This window comes from Pygoscelis adeliae, unplaced genomic scaffold, assembly GCF_000699105.1.
Source record: "Pygoscelis adeliae isolate BGI_AS28 unplaced genomic scaffold, ASM69910v1 Scaffold316, whole genome shotgun sequence".
NCBI classification, from domain to species: domain Eukaryota; kingdom Metazoa; phylum Chordata; class Aves; order Sphenisciformes; family Spheniscidae; genus Pygoscelis; species Pygoscelis adeliae.
Window position 1 is genome coordinate 1,717,545 of NW_008824905.1, and position 15,276 is coordinate 1,732,820.

General features: G+C 43.4%; 1 protein-coding gene across 1 annotated transcript in view; it reads left to right on the forward strand.

Moving 5' to 3' along the window:
* Positions 1–15,276, forward strand: part of LOC103917716 (chromosome unknown open reading frame, human C4orf22) — a 183,957-nt gene that overhangs the window by 140,052 nt on the left and 28,629 nt on the right. The window contains exon 3 of the mRNA XM_009324904.1: positions 14,230–14,372. Within this exon, the coding sequence (XP_009323179.1) occupies positions 14,230–14,372 (143 nt within the window). The remainder of the gene's footprint in view (positions 1–14,229; positions 14,373–15,276) is intronic.

Below are 15,276 nucleotides of genomic sequence, written 5' to 3' on the forward strand. Positions count from 1 at the left end.
AGAGAGAAATTAACTTCCCTGAAAGCCAGCTTTGCTTGCAGATGCCTTCCTCAGAATATGTCAGCAATTGCTGAGAGCAGGCGTGGATCGGGGTGCTCTATCCAAGGGAAGCAGCAGGAAAAATAGGCCGGATGCTCAGTGTACCACTTCTCTGGGCGTTAGATTTGGTATTTATTAATAAAAATCCATTAATAACTTCTGCAACTTACCAATAGGTGTTAGTAGAAGCTCCCTACCCTGAAGAGTTTGCAAACTTCCGAGTCCTTTCAGAGCCTGCCACTGCCCCACATCTGTGCAGAACCGTGAGCTCGTGGACCCTGGCCTCTCCCCCTCTCTTGAAGTTTGGGTAATGAATCTATGCAAAAGTGAAAAATTCTCCCTGGTCTCTTCCAGCAGTGCCAATGTTAACTACACACAGGATATACAGCTGAGGTTCAAGCCCTGAGGGTGCCAAGCCGATTTTATGAATGTTTAAGTAAAAAGCATTTTAAAAAAGAAAAAAAAAAAGGAAGTCTGGCAACAACTAGTTCAGTTCAACAGTTGCAGGCATGACATTCATCACAGTCAAATCTGTTCAAATATCCTTGACAAATACCAGGAAATAGTGTTCTTTATAGACAGGTGGGTTGTTTTAGAAGGTCACTCCTTACCAAAAAAAAAAAAAGGAGGAGAAAGCTGTTAGGATTGCAAATCCTTCTCTGCTCTCGGAGACACAGCGTGGTTGGAAGGGACGTGCTGCAGGTGGGTGTGCAGGATGGGGCTTGGGAACTGGCAGCATGGGTGAGGCTTGACCTGCCCTCAAGTTGGGGAAAACTCAGTGGAATCAGAGAGGTGCCTTTGAGAAGTCTTACACCCTGAGCAGATCATGTAGAGTTAGGCAGATGTACATCAAACCCTATTTTTAATTGGGATTTCAAAATCAACAGCTCAACTGACTTCTGTGCCTGGTGACAGGAAAAAATGAGTATGCTTTTATATGATCAAAAGCATCTAAACTTCTATATGTTAAAAGCAAGATGCTTTTGCTTTGCTTTGATCTTACTTCCTTTCCTGTCTTTCTCCTTTTAGTTCATTTCGGTAGTTTTTTTCCCTTTGGTGGAGGCTTGAGGATTTGGTGGATGTTTGAGCTGCTTTTTAAGTTTTGTGCAGCTCTCTAGGGCCAGGGATCTTAGTTTTGTTTTGATTGACCTCAGTAAAGCTGTTTTTTAACCGTATCGTATAAACCTTGAGCCATCAGTGAATGATTATTCTATCTGGCAGGAATTTTTGCAGTGGTCCTTCAGGTCTCATAGCTTAAGGGGAGTTGAAGTGTGTAAATGATCGCGTAGCAAATATCCGCAAACCCCACAGCAGCTACTAGAAGCTGCTGTCGTCATACCTGGAGTTCAACCCTCTTGGGTTTTGAGTCAGAGTATGTTCCTACTGTGGTTTTTGATTCCTGCTTGCTCTCTCCTTTGCCTTTCTTGTCTCTTCTAGGTTTCATCAGAACTGGCATCAAGAGAAGTGACATCTTATCAGTTTTAGTAAACTGTGCCCATTTGTACCTTGGTGAGAATAAATTCAGGAAGGAGCTCATTCTGCTCCTTTTGGAGAAGAAAGTGGCTGTAGATGTTAGCACCGGTCGGCCCCTCAGCACCTGCCAAGCACGGCTAGTTTTCCAGCTGCCCAAAAGGCCAAGGAGCAGTAAGGGGAGGCTTCAGAAAAGGAAACGCTTGTGTCAGCAGGATCGCTGCCTTGAAGTTGTTATTATGGAAGTAAAGATGACCCCAGAGCACAGGGGGTGATGTATTCATTTCAGTCCTTACCGTTCAAGAGGAAGGCTGTTAAATCCTATGCAACTTGTTGCTTTAAGGTGTTTGTTAGTTCCCATGTAGCTAGGTCATCTGGTACAAAATAAGGACATTCTGGTGTCGTAGTGAATTGTGTATATGTATCTCCTTAGGGGAGGACTTACCTACATAACGGAGTCTCTTAATGTAAATCACTTCTGGGGGGTTGTTGCTGAAGAGTGGGAGAGTCTAGCATAGCCCCGGCCTTGCGGTTTGCCTCAATGACTGGAGCTGTAGGTTGTCAAAACATCATGTTTGCCAAGGCAGTGGAACATCCTGGGGCGAGCACAGGTTATGTCTGTTGAGAGCAAAATAATGCTGAGTTTTGTAGATTTGCTGGCCAAGACGGACTCCACATCTTGTGAGACAAAGCCCTGATCCAGGGGAGGATGCTCGGGTCGCTCCGCTGGGTTGGGCACACCCAGCCAGAGCCCCGTGTGGTGCCCGGGCGCCTCTGCTCATCCAGCAGTGCAAGCAGGGAGATCTGTTTTCCTCATTTAATTTCCCAGGCTGTTTTTGACAGCCCATCTATGTGACCTTCCCTCAGCTGCAGTCCCCAGGCCTGCGACCAGCATGCCTGCGCTCTGTTCACACTGCCAGCACGCTCCCTCAGCCATGTCTTAAACAGCGGCTTTGGAGACATCTGGTTTGCTGAAGTTGAGCTATTAGACTAATCCCAAAGCTACATGTGAGTCCCGTTTTATAATCCCCCCAAGAAAAAATGTAACTGCAAGAGGTTCTGCAACCATTATCAGCATCGAAAGGGTCGCACGGCTCATGTTTTACTCTTAGGTCAGTGGAAAATAGGAGAAGATTTGGAATTTGGAAAGTTATTTGCTTTTGTTTTTCCATGAAATTGAAAGAAGTGTTTTATCTTTTTTCCCCCTGTCAAAAGAAAACAAAAACAAAAACCCAAAACAAACCCCCCAAGTTCAAAGACATGCAAATGAATGCTTTACTATTTTTACAATCATTTTTCTCCACTGGAAAACAAATTATATAAACAGACTTCTATAAAGAAAACCCCTCAGAACTGGGCAGAGGAAGTGTTCCTCTGGTATGACTTGAAATAAAAAAGCAGCACACCTGCCTCCAGCTGGTTTCCCTGCGACGCATGTCTCACACAGCCCCAGCTATGTGAAGTCGCTTCCAAGTCAAACAAGTAGCAATTTTTAAGTAGCACCTAAAGAGGAATGAGGCCAGGCCTTGCCAGCAAAACCCCAGCCCCTAAAGGTTCCCGCTGCACAGGCTTTATTTTCCTTTCCCTGACCCATTTGCACGGAGTTGTTAGTGATGGCCTGGCCTGCCTCCCTGTACACAGCAAACCCATAATAAATAGCAGGCAGCTGACACCCCGAGACACCTGCAACACGCCAAACACTGGGGGATTGTTCATCCCACAGGACCCGCAGGGCTGGGCGCCATGGGGAGACTTCTCCTGGCTGGGTGTCCGCCCAGACACACACGGTCGGAGAGAAAGTCAAGCAGGACAGGTTTGGGGCCCCGAAAGGTTTCTTGGCCAATTAATAGAAAATATGTGATGATTTTTTTTTTTTTCTTTCTGTCAGAGGAAGAACAAGGATGACCGAGATGTGAATACAGGAGCTGTTTGTGCAGCGCTGCTGTTGTCTCAGGGGCAGGCTCGCCTGTGGAAATCCAGTTGCTACAATATTTGGGCAGGCTTTGAGCAGTCCCTTTCACTGACTTTAAGGCATACCCTTATTATTCTAGTTTCTCATGCCTCGCTACTTATTTATTCATAAATTAGGTGTTTGCCAGGGAAAACACTTTGATGCCCTTCTGATGGAGCAGGTACAGGAGAGCAAGCTGAAAAAAAAAAAAAAACCCACCCCAAAACTCTTAAGCAATATTTATGGACTTTTGAAAGTTGAGATTCTTGGGAAAAAAGGGTGCATTTCTTATCACATACTTTCCAGGCTGAAATCTTTTGCTAGTTTATCTAATGGTTTACCTGTCTAATAATTACACAACTTTTATACTTTTTAGCAGGATAAATAGAAATGTATGTTTTCAGTGAATCAGCTAGGAAAGTGACTTGAATTTCTACGTATCTTTCTACACGTTCATTTCCTACGGTATCATGGGTAAGTGGCAAACCCGTGATTACTTTTGCAAACTCAGAACTGACCATACGTTCAGCTACACTTGCAATGGCTTCTGCTGACTGACCCACAACACATTCTTTAGCTCACAGGGAAGAGTTAATCAAAAAACCTAATAGCCTAGTTTTAAAATCCCTGGTTTAGGAAATGCTTGAGCTGCAGGTTGATGGGGTTCAGGATACTGCGTTGGGGAAGCAGCGTTACACACCTGCCCTGTTGTTCTGTATTTTCTCAGACATCTATTTTTGGTCTCTTCAGAGACAGGAACAGATTTTAGTGGACTTTAGTCTGCCGGTTTTCTGTTTTTGTGACCCAAAGACAGAGCTTTCCCAGGATCAGACCACTGCCTTTACCATCAGCCAGCAAATCCCCTTTAACAAATGGTATTTTGCCTTCGTGTGTCCTTGTTACGGATGGACCATAGCACTGGAGCTTGTAAGGACTTGGTAGGATGCACTTACTGTTAGCATACAGTTCTCTGGGTTTTTATATAGACAGGGTACAGAACAAGATCATTTCTCAGGTGTAAGTGAATGTGTCCTGTGGCCATGGTAGTCTCGATACAGGAAGGATGCCTTTCCTGCCACATTCAGCCAGACTTGGCTATCGCTATTCACTTAAAAGCTGCAGAAATTGGCCTCGGTGTCAAAAACAAGTAGGGCAGGGGCCCTTGCCAAACCTGTTGCTTGTGTGTAATGGGGTTATCTCAGCCTCTCCAGCTCTTGCCGTGGCTTTTAACGGGCTCCTGCACAGCCTTGCATCCTAATAACAACATCTCTTCCTGCCCCTCGGCCCCCTCTAGCACAGTGGGGGCTGCAGCACACCAGGCTAGTGGGTTTTACTGGCTGCTGTCACTGTGTGCTCAGGAGGATTTCTGTCTGGGTTTCTTTCAGGCACAGGAATAAGGACACTTTTTCTCACACGTCTTCAAGAAAACTTGGTAGATATGAGTCAGCTTTCCTTGCAGCAATTCTTGAGTTTGAGATTATTTCTTTCTGTTGGGGATGCTTTGAGGTTTCATATCAAAGTTACTATTACGATAGAATGTCAGCTGTAATGATGATTTGGAATATATGTGTGTATATATGTTGACATGCAAGAACCACTGACTTGCTACTGACAGTAAAATATGTGGCTATCTAACACACTCTGAGCTGATGTATTTCAAGTAAAATGGGAGGAGAAGCTAGCGGTGCTTTTTTCCTTCTGGTTTGTTTCAGTGCTAAACTAATGTTGGCACTGAAATGCCAAAAAGAAAAAAAAAAAAAGGCATTTAGCTGAGGAGAACAAGAACTCGTGAACGTTTAATACAAGCAGAGCTCAAACAGAGCTCAGCAATGGGGCAAATACAGAGAAAACGGTGAAACTATCCAGGAATTTCAGTAGATTTCACTAGGGACTTACCTGCAAGGCAGTTTGTTTTACCAAAATAAGTTTCAAGGATGGCATTTTAAAAGAATGAAATGTCATGGAAGGTTTTGATTGACAAAGGATCCTTTTTGTGAAGTTTTCCCTGTTCCTTTAAGTCTCTTTTTCTAGACTTTTTCTGTGCAAGCCATCTGTGGCTGTAGCATTGGAGTAGGTACTCAGCCTGTGCTGCTTCGCTGGTCTCCCCACAACAGGGAGCTGCAATGGCCCCACATCCCCTAAATCCTTCATCCTGCCTCTCGGCTAGATGCCGTGGAAAAATTGTATGCCTGGGCTTGGCAGAGGGATTTGGAAGAAGCACACAGGAACTCAGTTTCTGTAGCAGGCATAAGGTGTCATCCTGAGCAGCTAGAAAACCCCTGTTTTTCATTTTGCCTCCTACGGGATCATGGTAGTCATGGTATGGAGATACACAATGCCCTGCTGTGGTGCACAGCAAGGCTCAGTGGAGTCGCTCTCTCAGCCAGCACCTTAGTGGAGAATGTGGTTCAGAAAGATTTTGTTCATTTGAGAGAGCGTAAACGGGCTGAGATGGCAGCTCTTCTGGGCGTTCTTGAGTGTTCTTCCCTCAGCTTTCTCTCTTCGTGTACTGAGTTGGTTTCTGGTTTTGGCTTTGTGTTTCTGAATTTACTGAAAGGCTAGTAGTTCTTCAGTAGCTTTAAAGGAAAGCTTGCTTCCCAAAAAGGTTTCAGGAAGCATCTGCGGTTCTCTTTTTTAATAGGTCGTAACTAAAAAGCAACCTCCCTCTCCACAATCCTACACTTAAATTCAGGTGGCGTGAGGGGTCCTGCACTGGCTTGTCTTTTTGTTTGTTTGCTTGTTTCTTGTTGTTTTCCTTTTCTTCTCCCCCTCTCCCCCTTTCCTTACATACAGACAACTGCCTTTATACTTCTGCTTCTTTCCTCCTTACGTCTTTTCATTCTGCTCAGAGCGTTACCTGCAGTAACTATCCCTCATCGACCTGGAGAGTGAATGTTCCTCTGCCAGAAAAACATGCCTTGTTCCGCGTTAGCTGAACCCAGAGTCTGTGACTACCTTCTCACTGCTAACACTGACTCCTTATGTCTGTCTGAGCAAATTTAGGTTCTGTGTGCATTTCTGTTTTTAATAAGCTCCTTTAATGCTAACAGAATTAATCTAAACTCACGCTCTCAGCAGGCTGTTCTCAGCCAGAATATTGTTTTCAAACTGAGGCAACACCCTGTTTACATAGATAAGCAAATTCACAGTCCACAGAGCTTCTTCAGTCGGAGCAGCTGCTGAACACTTAACAGTAAGGGACTGGGAAGCACATGTTTCACATACGTAGCAAACATTTCTTCTTCTGGAGGGTAACCATATTTTTTCTTCTTTTTCTTTTTTTTCTGAAGAGTTAAAAGCTAGAACATCTGCTTCTTGGCCAGCCATTCTTTCCCACAAACACTGCTTCCCAGGTTCAAAAAAGCTTGGTTAGGTTATTGTGTGTGTATGCGTCTCGGTGCCTGTGTTTCTGAAGTATGCCCAGAACCACACCAGGGGAACACAGGGAACTGTTAAACAAAGCAAACTCAGTTGTGGACCTGTGACTCGCACCCCAGCCGCTGCTGCGGAGTGGTACCGCATGGCCAGCCCCAAGGACCGTCAGCACAGGCAGCGCAGCAGCTGGACTGTGCTTCCTCCGGCTGTTCTGCGGTGCTGCTGTACTGGCCGGAGGCTGAAGTTCAGTGAGACAGGGTACCTACGCATTTGTGCAAAGGCTCTGCAGTCTGAATAGTCAGGGGCTGCTCTCAGGGCATAAACGTGAAGGTGCCCAGCTGGACGCATGAAAATAGTGCATACTCACAGTCGTCTTCTCAAAGAATTTGGCCCCAGTGACAGAGAAACACATTTTCCGTATCTCAGTTGCTTATTTAAATTATTGTACTAAGTGGGCTGCTCTTTTTACATCCTCAAACTGCAAAGTTCTTTGGGGGGAGGGGGAGGTACAGGCTGTGTGCAGCAGAGCTAGGGTTGAATCTAGGCTTGAGTACTTGGCAGGTGAAAGCAGCCCTGCTCTCTGGAACTTTTTGAGGTGCCTCTGCCTTGAAAACATCCCCTGAATGCTGCATCTGATGCCCTTTGCCTGGCACGTAAATGTACAGAAAACAGATGGTCGCTAACGAAAGCCTGAAGTCCTTCAGCACGGCAGTCTTCTGCTTGTCCCAGTGAAAGCTATACCTTATCTGACAACTGAGGTGTTGGGCCTTGAGTAATAATTTTAGCAGCTGTGTGGTCTGCTCTCAGTGTTATTCCTGCAACACAAGCATGAACTAGGTCTCTGTGAACCACAGAAGAGTTTTACCATTTGGTACAAGGTACAGCCCATATTGCTTTATATTACGGCACAGTTTTTGTCTCTGTGTTTCTGCTAACTAAATAAAATATCCAAGAGTACTTCTGTATGTCCTCGTGTCCCAGGTCAGTACCAGGCAGTGCTCTCTGGGGCTGGAATCCAGCATTTAGGTGCTGAACAGGGAAAGCGTATAGAGATGCTATCTAACTCATACGGTCAGAGCTTGAGATGCTTTAAGTGAGGGGAAAAAAAAAAAAACCCAAAGCAAACATAAATTTTATATTTGTGTGAGCGTGTGGAGGGATCTCTTCTTTTCTTTTTTTTTTTTTTTTTTAATTTGCATTTACCTTTAGACCACATCCTGCTTATTTTGGATGGATGAAAAGAAAGTAGACTAAAGGCTGCTGTGATTCTGTGCTTACTCTCAAAGTCCTTGGTTTTTCTTTTTTTGTACAGTAATAGCCAGGTAAAAGATGTGTGTTTTCCAAAAGCCCACTTGGCGTTTTTGAGCATAGGAGAAGGAAACTGAAGTGATTTCAGACATACTACAAGTTTTAGAAACATTTCAAAGTTAGCATAAGTAAGACGATGGTATTTCCAGATGAAAATCTGGGAATGTGCACAGAGCGCGGTCTAAGCTTGCTTTAGTGCTGGTTCAATCTCTCTACTAAAAGGACAACGTATTTCTGCTGTACCCTGCCCCCTTCACCCAAAATCTAATTGTGCAGAAGGTAAAATCCCAACCTGTAAGCCTATGTTTTATGCTATTTTCACTCCCAGCTAGCCAAGAGAACAGGTCAGCAACTTACTCCTACTTGCAAAGCAGAAGTGATAATAGCATCTGTTTTAAAGATACAGAGGTGAGGTTCTTTCTCTGACTACTGTTGCCCACTGGTATTTCTATTAGATGTAACGTGATCTGCAGGTGGCAAGTAAGGCCAAACACTATGCAACAAAAATAAATTGCTACGCATTAAAAATATATTTCAACTGGTAATGTATTTTACGCCTGTCCCTTTCAGCCGAATTGGGCTTGTTCCCCTGGGTCCCCACCTGTGATATTGTCCACGTGAAAAGGGCTTCCTCAGTGAATTAGTAATTGACTCCTAAACATTGTCTGCCTTGACTTTCCTGTCATCTACTTTCAGTTTGGCATGCTATTAAAGGACTCGCGTTACGTGACTGTTTCACCAGACAGCAGGGCTGGTCTTTTTGTGTTTCCATATAGCCTCTCTCCTCAGCTATACTGCACTTGAACACATCTGCATTGCAATAATTTCAAAGAAAGCTGAATCATGGTGTGCTCCAGTTCATTTGCCATATCGTAGGTCCCAGTCCAGCAAAGCCCTTGGATGCAGTTAAAAACCAGATGTAATTAGTGTGTAGGACGTGCCCACAAACTGTGCTGAAGAGGTGCTGAAAGAAAAGCCTGTATTAAAATGTTTTCTTTCAGAGTAGCAATGTTCTGCTCTAAGGATAGAGGCAAGGCAGGGGTTTTGGGAGAGCTGAAAGTTTTTGTAAGATAATTGATACCCGTACCTTTTAATCCCTTATAAGTACCTGTTGTTTTTTCCCCCTCCCAGGGATAATAATTGGTCTTACAAACAATGTTAGCCCTCACTGTATACTTCGCTAGCATAGAAAAAAGGCCTGAGCTCTGGAGCGCACATTTGCAGCATCCCCTTATGAAAAACTGAAGACAGCCTTCTGATATGTGGGTAATTATCACAAATTTGAGGTCTCTCTCGGAAGGCTTATCTGTATCAATAGCTTTTCTTTCATAAGCAGCATTACTCAGCAGCAGACTAAGATCACAGGTCTCCCTAACCCCACCCTATGGCAATGCAGGGCAGATAGTCGTACCAATTCCTCCAAGAGTGGGGCACGGAGGAGTGATGTGTTTGGCAGGTCCCTTGGTTCTACCCTAGTGCTCTAACCAGAGAGAAATGATCCTTCGGGTGTGGAATATTTCAAAGAGCCAGATTTATCTTAATGTGAGGAATGTAATTCTTTCTGGTAATGTTAACAAAATAGGAAAAAATGCAAACAAATTTTCCTCCAACCCTGCAAGTCTGATCAGCGCTCGCCAGTGTCAGTGCAAGCAGGTCTTCTGTCTTTGAGCAACACTGAACCTGTCTCACGATGCATACAAATATAACCCAAATGATGGGCAAGTCCTGGCATTTAGGTGTCCATGGTAAGGTCTGGTTGGGAATCAAAACCAGTTTTAGGAAACATCTTTCAGTGTATGAAGTAACATATATAGGAGTGAATCACTGGCAGGTGGTGTTTGGTATTTTTCTTACAACTTAAAAGTTCACAAATGGAACTAGACCCCAACATAGACAATATTTTCCTCAGATATCATGTGGAAATTGTGCATAGAATAGTTTGTTTTATTTAAAGATAAAGGTGGAAGGCCTTCATGGTTGCACAATCCTGCCTTTTAAGCAGATGATTTTAGCAGCTTTTGAAGCACAGCTTGAAGAACATGCTACAAAACCTGGAAAACCCGGTACCCAAATCAGTCCAGTTATGGGCCAGACTCTTATCCAGCCTAACGCTAGTGATGTATAAGTAAATTGTAAGCAGGAGGTAAATGTAATCTGTGCCTCTTCTAAAATCCTTTTATACTCCCTCAGCTGTATATAATGGCATTAATATACGCGAGAATCGAGTCCTCAGTGTTCGCATATGATGGCCAAAGGAAAGCTGTGTTTGTATTTTTCCTGCCTGAACAGCTTTTCTGGCTTCCCTTTTTCTCTTTCGTGGATTTGGAGCATGACACACAGCTCACAAGCTTTTGTTTCATTGCTTTGAATGAGCTGGATGAAACAGCCCTCAGGTTGCTATTCAAATTAGAAGTGCATGCAGGAGGCTGGAGTGGATCTTCGTGATCGATCGGGTGTGTGCCATGAACAAGAAGGCCCACCCAGTACATGCAGTATTTGTTAATATGTGGATTTATAGGAAGCAGTGTGTGCCATAGCATACAACTTGTAAAAGTTTTGTAGTTTAGGTTTGGTCCAGAAAAATTCCCAAAATATTAACCAAATTAACTGAAACTTTAGTATTTGGGGGGGGGGGGGAAACAAAGTTGGGGGGGGAATACAAGCTTTGAAATCAAAATCAAACGCCTTAGTGCTTCAAGTTTCTACCTGTGCTGGAAGTACTCAGAAGTTGATTTTCTTTCCATGTTTGTCCCCATCTAACTGGCCTACTTCCACTGTTTCTAACTGATAGCATAGGACCTGGTTTTGGGCTGGGGAAAGTCAGTGCAAATTTTTAGTTGATTTTGATGATCGCTGGGTGGGAGAAACACACTTACTGGAACGCTCTGGTAGGGCTGCGCATTACAAGGCAAACGGTGATGGCAATAGAATTGTACGAATATTCCGTGTAGTTAAAGAAGATCAATAAACATCTGGATAAATTGGTTGTTCACAGTGGTTTGTTGGCTTTATTTAATCTGGTTTGAAGTATGAAAGGTTGGTATTAGTCTTTTCCAAGGATCATATAGGTATGCTCCTGAAGAAAGTGCCCCCGTATTTAGCACAGCCAAGTGCAGCTCCTTATAAATGTTCTGCTTTTGTCTATAGGAAGTAGTAGATGCAAATGGTTTCGGAATAATCAGAGCATTAGCATCCCACAATATTTGTCTGCTGTAAAAACGTATCACTGGAGATGGAAGCGAGAAAGATAAGCAGGGAAATGTAGGATCCTGTTCTGTTCCACATGACAGTTTCGTGATCTGGAACTTTACCCACCACCTCAGCCTCTCCCTCATGGAGAGATTTATATTTATATAACTGTATAATAAATAAATAAATAAATGTAAATATATGGAGATGTTTATATTTATCCCCTATAAACACTGCATCTCCCTTCTCTAGCATCTGACCAGAGAAGAGGCAAAAGGAACTCCCTGTTGCTAGGTGACCGTTGTAGGTCCCTTCCAAATGAACTGTTCTGTTCTACGCTAATTTGCTCCAAATTGTAGTAATTATAAGTCAATTTACCCCAGTTGTAAATAGGTTCAGTTGTTAGGTCCAAAAGCTATATGTAAGTATACCTTTCAAACACCATCTTAAATTAAAGCTTTTTCACCTTTCACCATGTAATAAGTTCCTGAAAACTCGCGGGTGGTTGTAAAGCACAAACTCTCTGCTTCATAGGGTTTGCTGTGTTAGAGACGAATCAGAAGAGTAATGAAGAGACGTTTAGGAGAACGTTTTCCTGTTCGTGGGGTTTACGGTATTTTTGTTCTCTTTCAGTTACTATTCAGTCAGGAGCTTTATCGTTTTGGGAGGAAAGGGTGCAAATTTGTACAAGTCTTCTCGGGGCAAAAAGGTGCGACACAAATAAAAAGTTTAGAATAACTTAAGAAAGTTTAAGCTGATTCATAGTTTAATGAATGAATGCTTATAGGTGGTTAGAAATGAATCACGGATGAGGAAAGAAGAGAATGTTGACAGATGAGAAGCATCAAAGGCCTTTAGTTCTGAGGAGGGGGCCTCAAAAGTGTACCTTTAACACAGAACATTTTTCTTTAGATATTCTGGTTGCTCTCTTAGAGCATTTTTGATGGTAGTCTCTGTGCTTGCCTGTAGTTCCGTGTTGATGTATAGCTGATAATATGTGAACGTTATTTTAGGAGGTTAATTTTATAAGCAGAAGAGCCTTGAAAGATAGCCCTCTGTTTATCATTGCAAATAATACTGTAACATCTGCCAGCTTTTTTAAATGATCGGATCATACTGCGTAACTCGAGGCATTCATTTAAAACTAGCTTTTCTGAAGGACGATGAATCCCTTTTTCAGATGCATGACGTACACCTAGTCTTGTGTCTAAGCGTGGGTGCGGTGTACAGTTGCCTTGCTGTGTGCTGGAGACAGTCTTACTTTTCTCATTGCCTCATATCTGCCCTTACCTGGCTCTCCAGACACATAAATCAGCTGTTCAGAACAGGGGCTGCTGGGGATAGGGAGGAGACATGTATTTCAAGATGGTCCAGATGTATCGCAGGAGATTCTTCTGGCTCTTCCTATCAACAGCGTTGATGGTACGAAATTGCAAAATGAGCAACACATGTTTTGATGGAATTAAATGTGAAATTGGAAAAGGAAACATGTCTCAAGTATAAAAAAAGGCTTGCCAGGTAAACCATTACACTCTAGAAATCTGCTGCTGTTAAAATAAAAAATGTTTTTTGAAAGAGTTCCATGTGGTGTTGTTTCCATTTCCCCCACATTCAAAAAAGATATATCACTTGATTTCAGCTGAGTAAAAACAAACGTGTACAGCTAACAAATAGTGTTATACCTCACCTAGCTTATAACCTCTACGCTCTGCGTTTAGTTTTTCTTATGTGGATCCCAGGATGAAAGAACCCTTCTGTCTTGCAAGTCCACACTCTTCCTACCAGTTCTTTTTGCTTTTTGGGTTGTGGTAGTGTGTGAAAAAGAATTGCCTTCTACCAACCTATTCTCTGTTCAGTTGGAAACAAAGAAAGTAAAAGGTAAAGGAACAGAGAAGGAGTAGAAAGTAAATGGGAAGAGGGTTTCCCAGCAACGAGTGGTATAGAAAGCCATCCCATCAGCGCCTTTGTCCGTGACGTGCATCTCGCCAGCAGCAGAGATGTTCTTCCAGGTGTTACAACCCTAAGGCAGAAAGTAATCTCTTGCAGCCAGAACCGCTGCTGAATGTGTCGCTGTCCTCCAGGTGCCTCGATGCCACCTTCAATTCAGTTCTGACACGTGGAGGTGCAACCGCTAAATGGGTAATTTGTTCTCCTACTTGTAGCCACCCTGCTATAGTCAGCTTTATTTCTAGGCACAGATTTTGTTTTGCTGTTTGTTGGCTTGTATTTAAATTATCAGATTTTTGCTCTGGAACTCATTAGCTGTTAGGAATGAAACAGCTCAGGGGTTGTCTTGCAAGAGAGAGGGCTGGCAAAGTCTGCTCTGTTCTCTGGTCATAGCACAGAATAGAGAGGTATATGGTAACCAGTTTCCAGTCCATCATCTTTCTGAAAAGCTAAAAATCTGCTGTGAATATTAAGTTGAATAAGTTTTGCTTTGGCTGTAGAGGTGCATCCCAAATAAAACAACATTCTCACCCTTCCTACTTTGGTCCAGTAATTAGTGCATGGGCAGTAGCGTTGTAGAATGGCCAAACAAAACCACCCTTGCTTAAAAATGGGTGTCCAACGGCATCAGGCTGCTTTAGGATTGTGTGCATGGGGCTGGCAGATATGGCCCAGGACCTGTGGGAAAACCCTTCTGAAGTGGCACCAGGAGACATGGGGAATACATGAGGGCATGTTGCGTGACACTGCATTTACATTTATTTTTACTGCAATGCTGCCAAGCTTGCGTTGAGAACATGCCATAATTTAAGTGTCTTAACTCCTAAGAGAAGCCTGGCCCAGGTGAAGTTGAAAATGTTTATATGCTCTCTAAATAGTTTTTTATATGGAAATCTGTGCACGTATGTATGTTTCTATTCTTCATTTGTGGCCACCTTTGTGTTTTCCAGTCCATAATCTTCATTCGTGACCGAAATTCTCGTCACCAGGAAGTGTCTGCATACATCGACTATGCACATAGACTGACAACAGACAATTTTGAAGTATACTTCAGTGGGAAGAAAAGACTCTTCCCTCGGAACACTGATCTGAGGTATTTATCTTGACTTTGTTTTCATTTATTTTCATTTAGGCAATATTAGAGAAAGATTTAAATGTTTTTGAGTAGGAAGATAGCTTATGAAAGTGTTTTTCACTGAAAGGCAAACACCATGGATCAGAATTAGTTGTGGAGAATGGCTTTAAGAAGGGTCCCCGTCAGGTTTATTTAGTCCAGAGCATAAAACTTAACCAGGACGTTACAACCATCGCCCGTCTCTGCTTCTCTCATTACCATGAGGAGTCTGTAAATAGCGACATGCTTTGATCGGTAAGAGCACGCTTCTGGAGATGCCACAGGTCACATAGCTGCAGTCAGCAATTGCTAGAACATCTCTAGCTTTGCCCGCTCTCCGCAGTCCGTGGGAGGATGCTTTGCTTTGAAAGTGGGCTGCCTGCAGAGGTCTTCTTGTGGCAAATAAGATGGTGTTACCTGTGACTAATGAGAAGCATCATCAATGAGCTTTTTCACTGAAGAATGTGTTTTCCTTAAAATACATCCTGTGCCTGAGTGCCCAGAGATACACGTATGAGAGATGTTTGTGCGCTTCTGTTGGTGAAGGCCAAGTTGAAGAGGCTTAGTGCAGCAAAGCTTGCAAGTCTGACTGAGGCCTGGGACCGTGCTTAGCACTGAAGCAGTGTATGATATGGCAGGCAGGTGCTGCTGACACGGGGGAAGAGATGGTAAAAATTTCAGCGGGCTGGTGGTGTGAATCGTTACGGGAGTCTCCTCTTGCCACGTGTTAGAAGGTAAGAACTGCCAACAGCTAGCTGCAATGTCATGCGCAGTTACTGTCTCCTGGTAAAAAGGTGTCCAGTACAAAGGGGTTAATGCATTTTCTCAATTTCTGAGAGTGGTTTTCTGTAACACAAATAAGTGCAAATACTGTTCAGTCAAA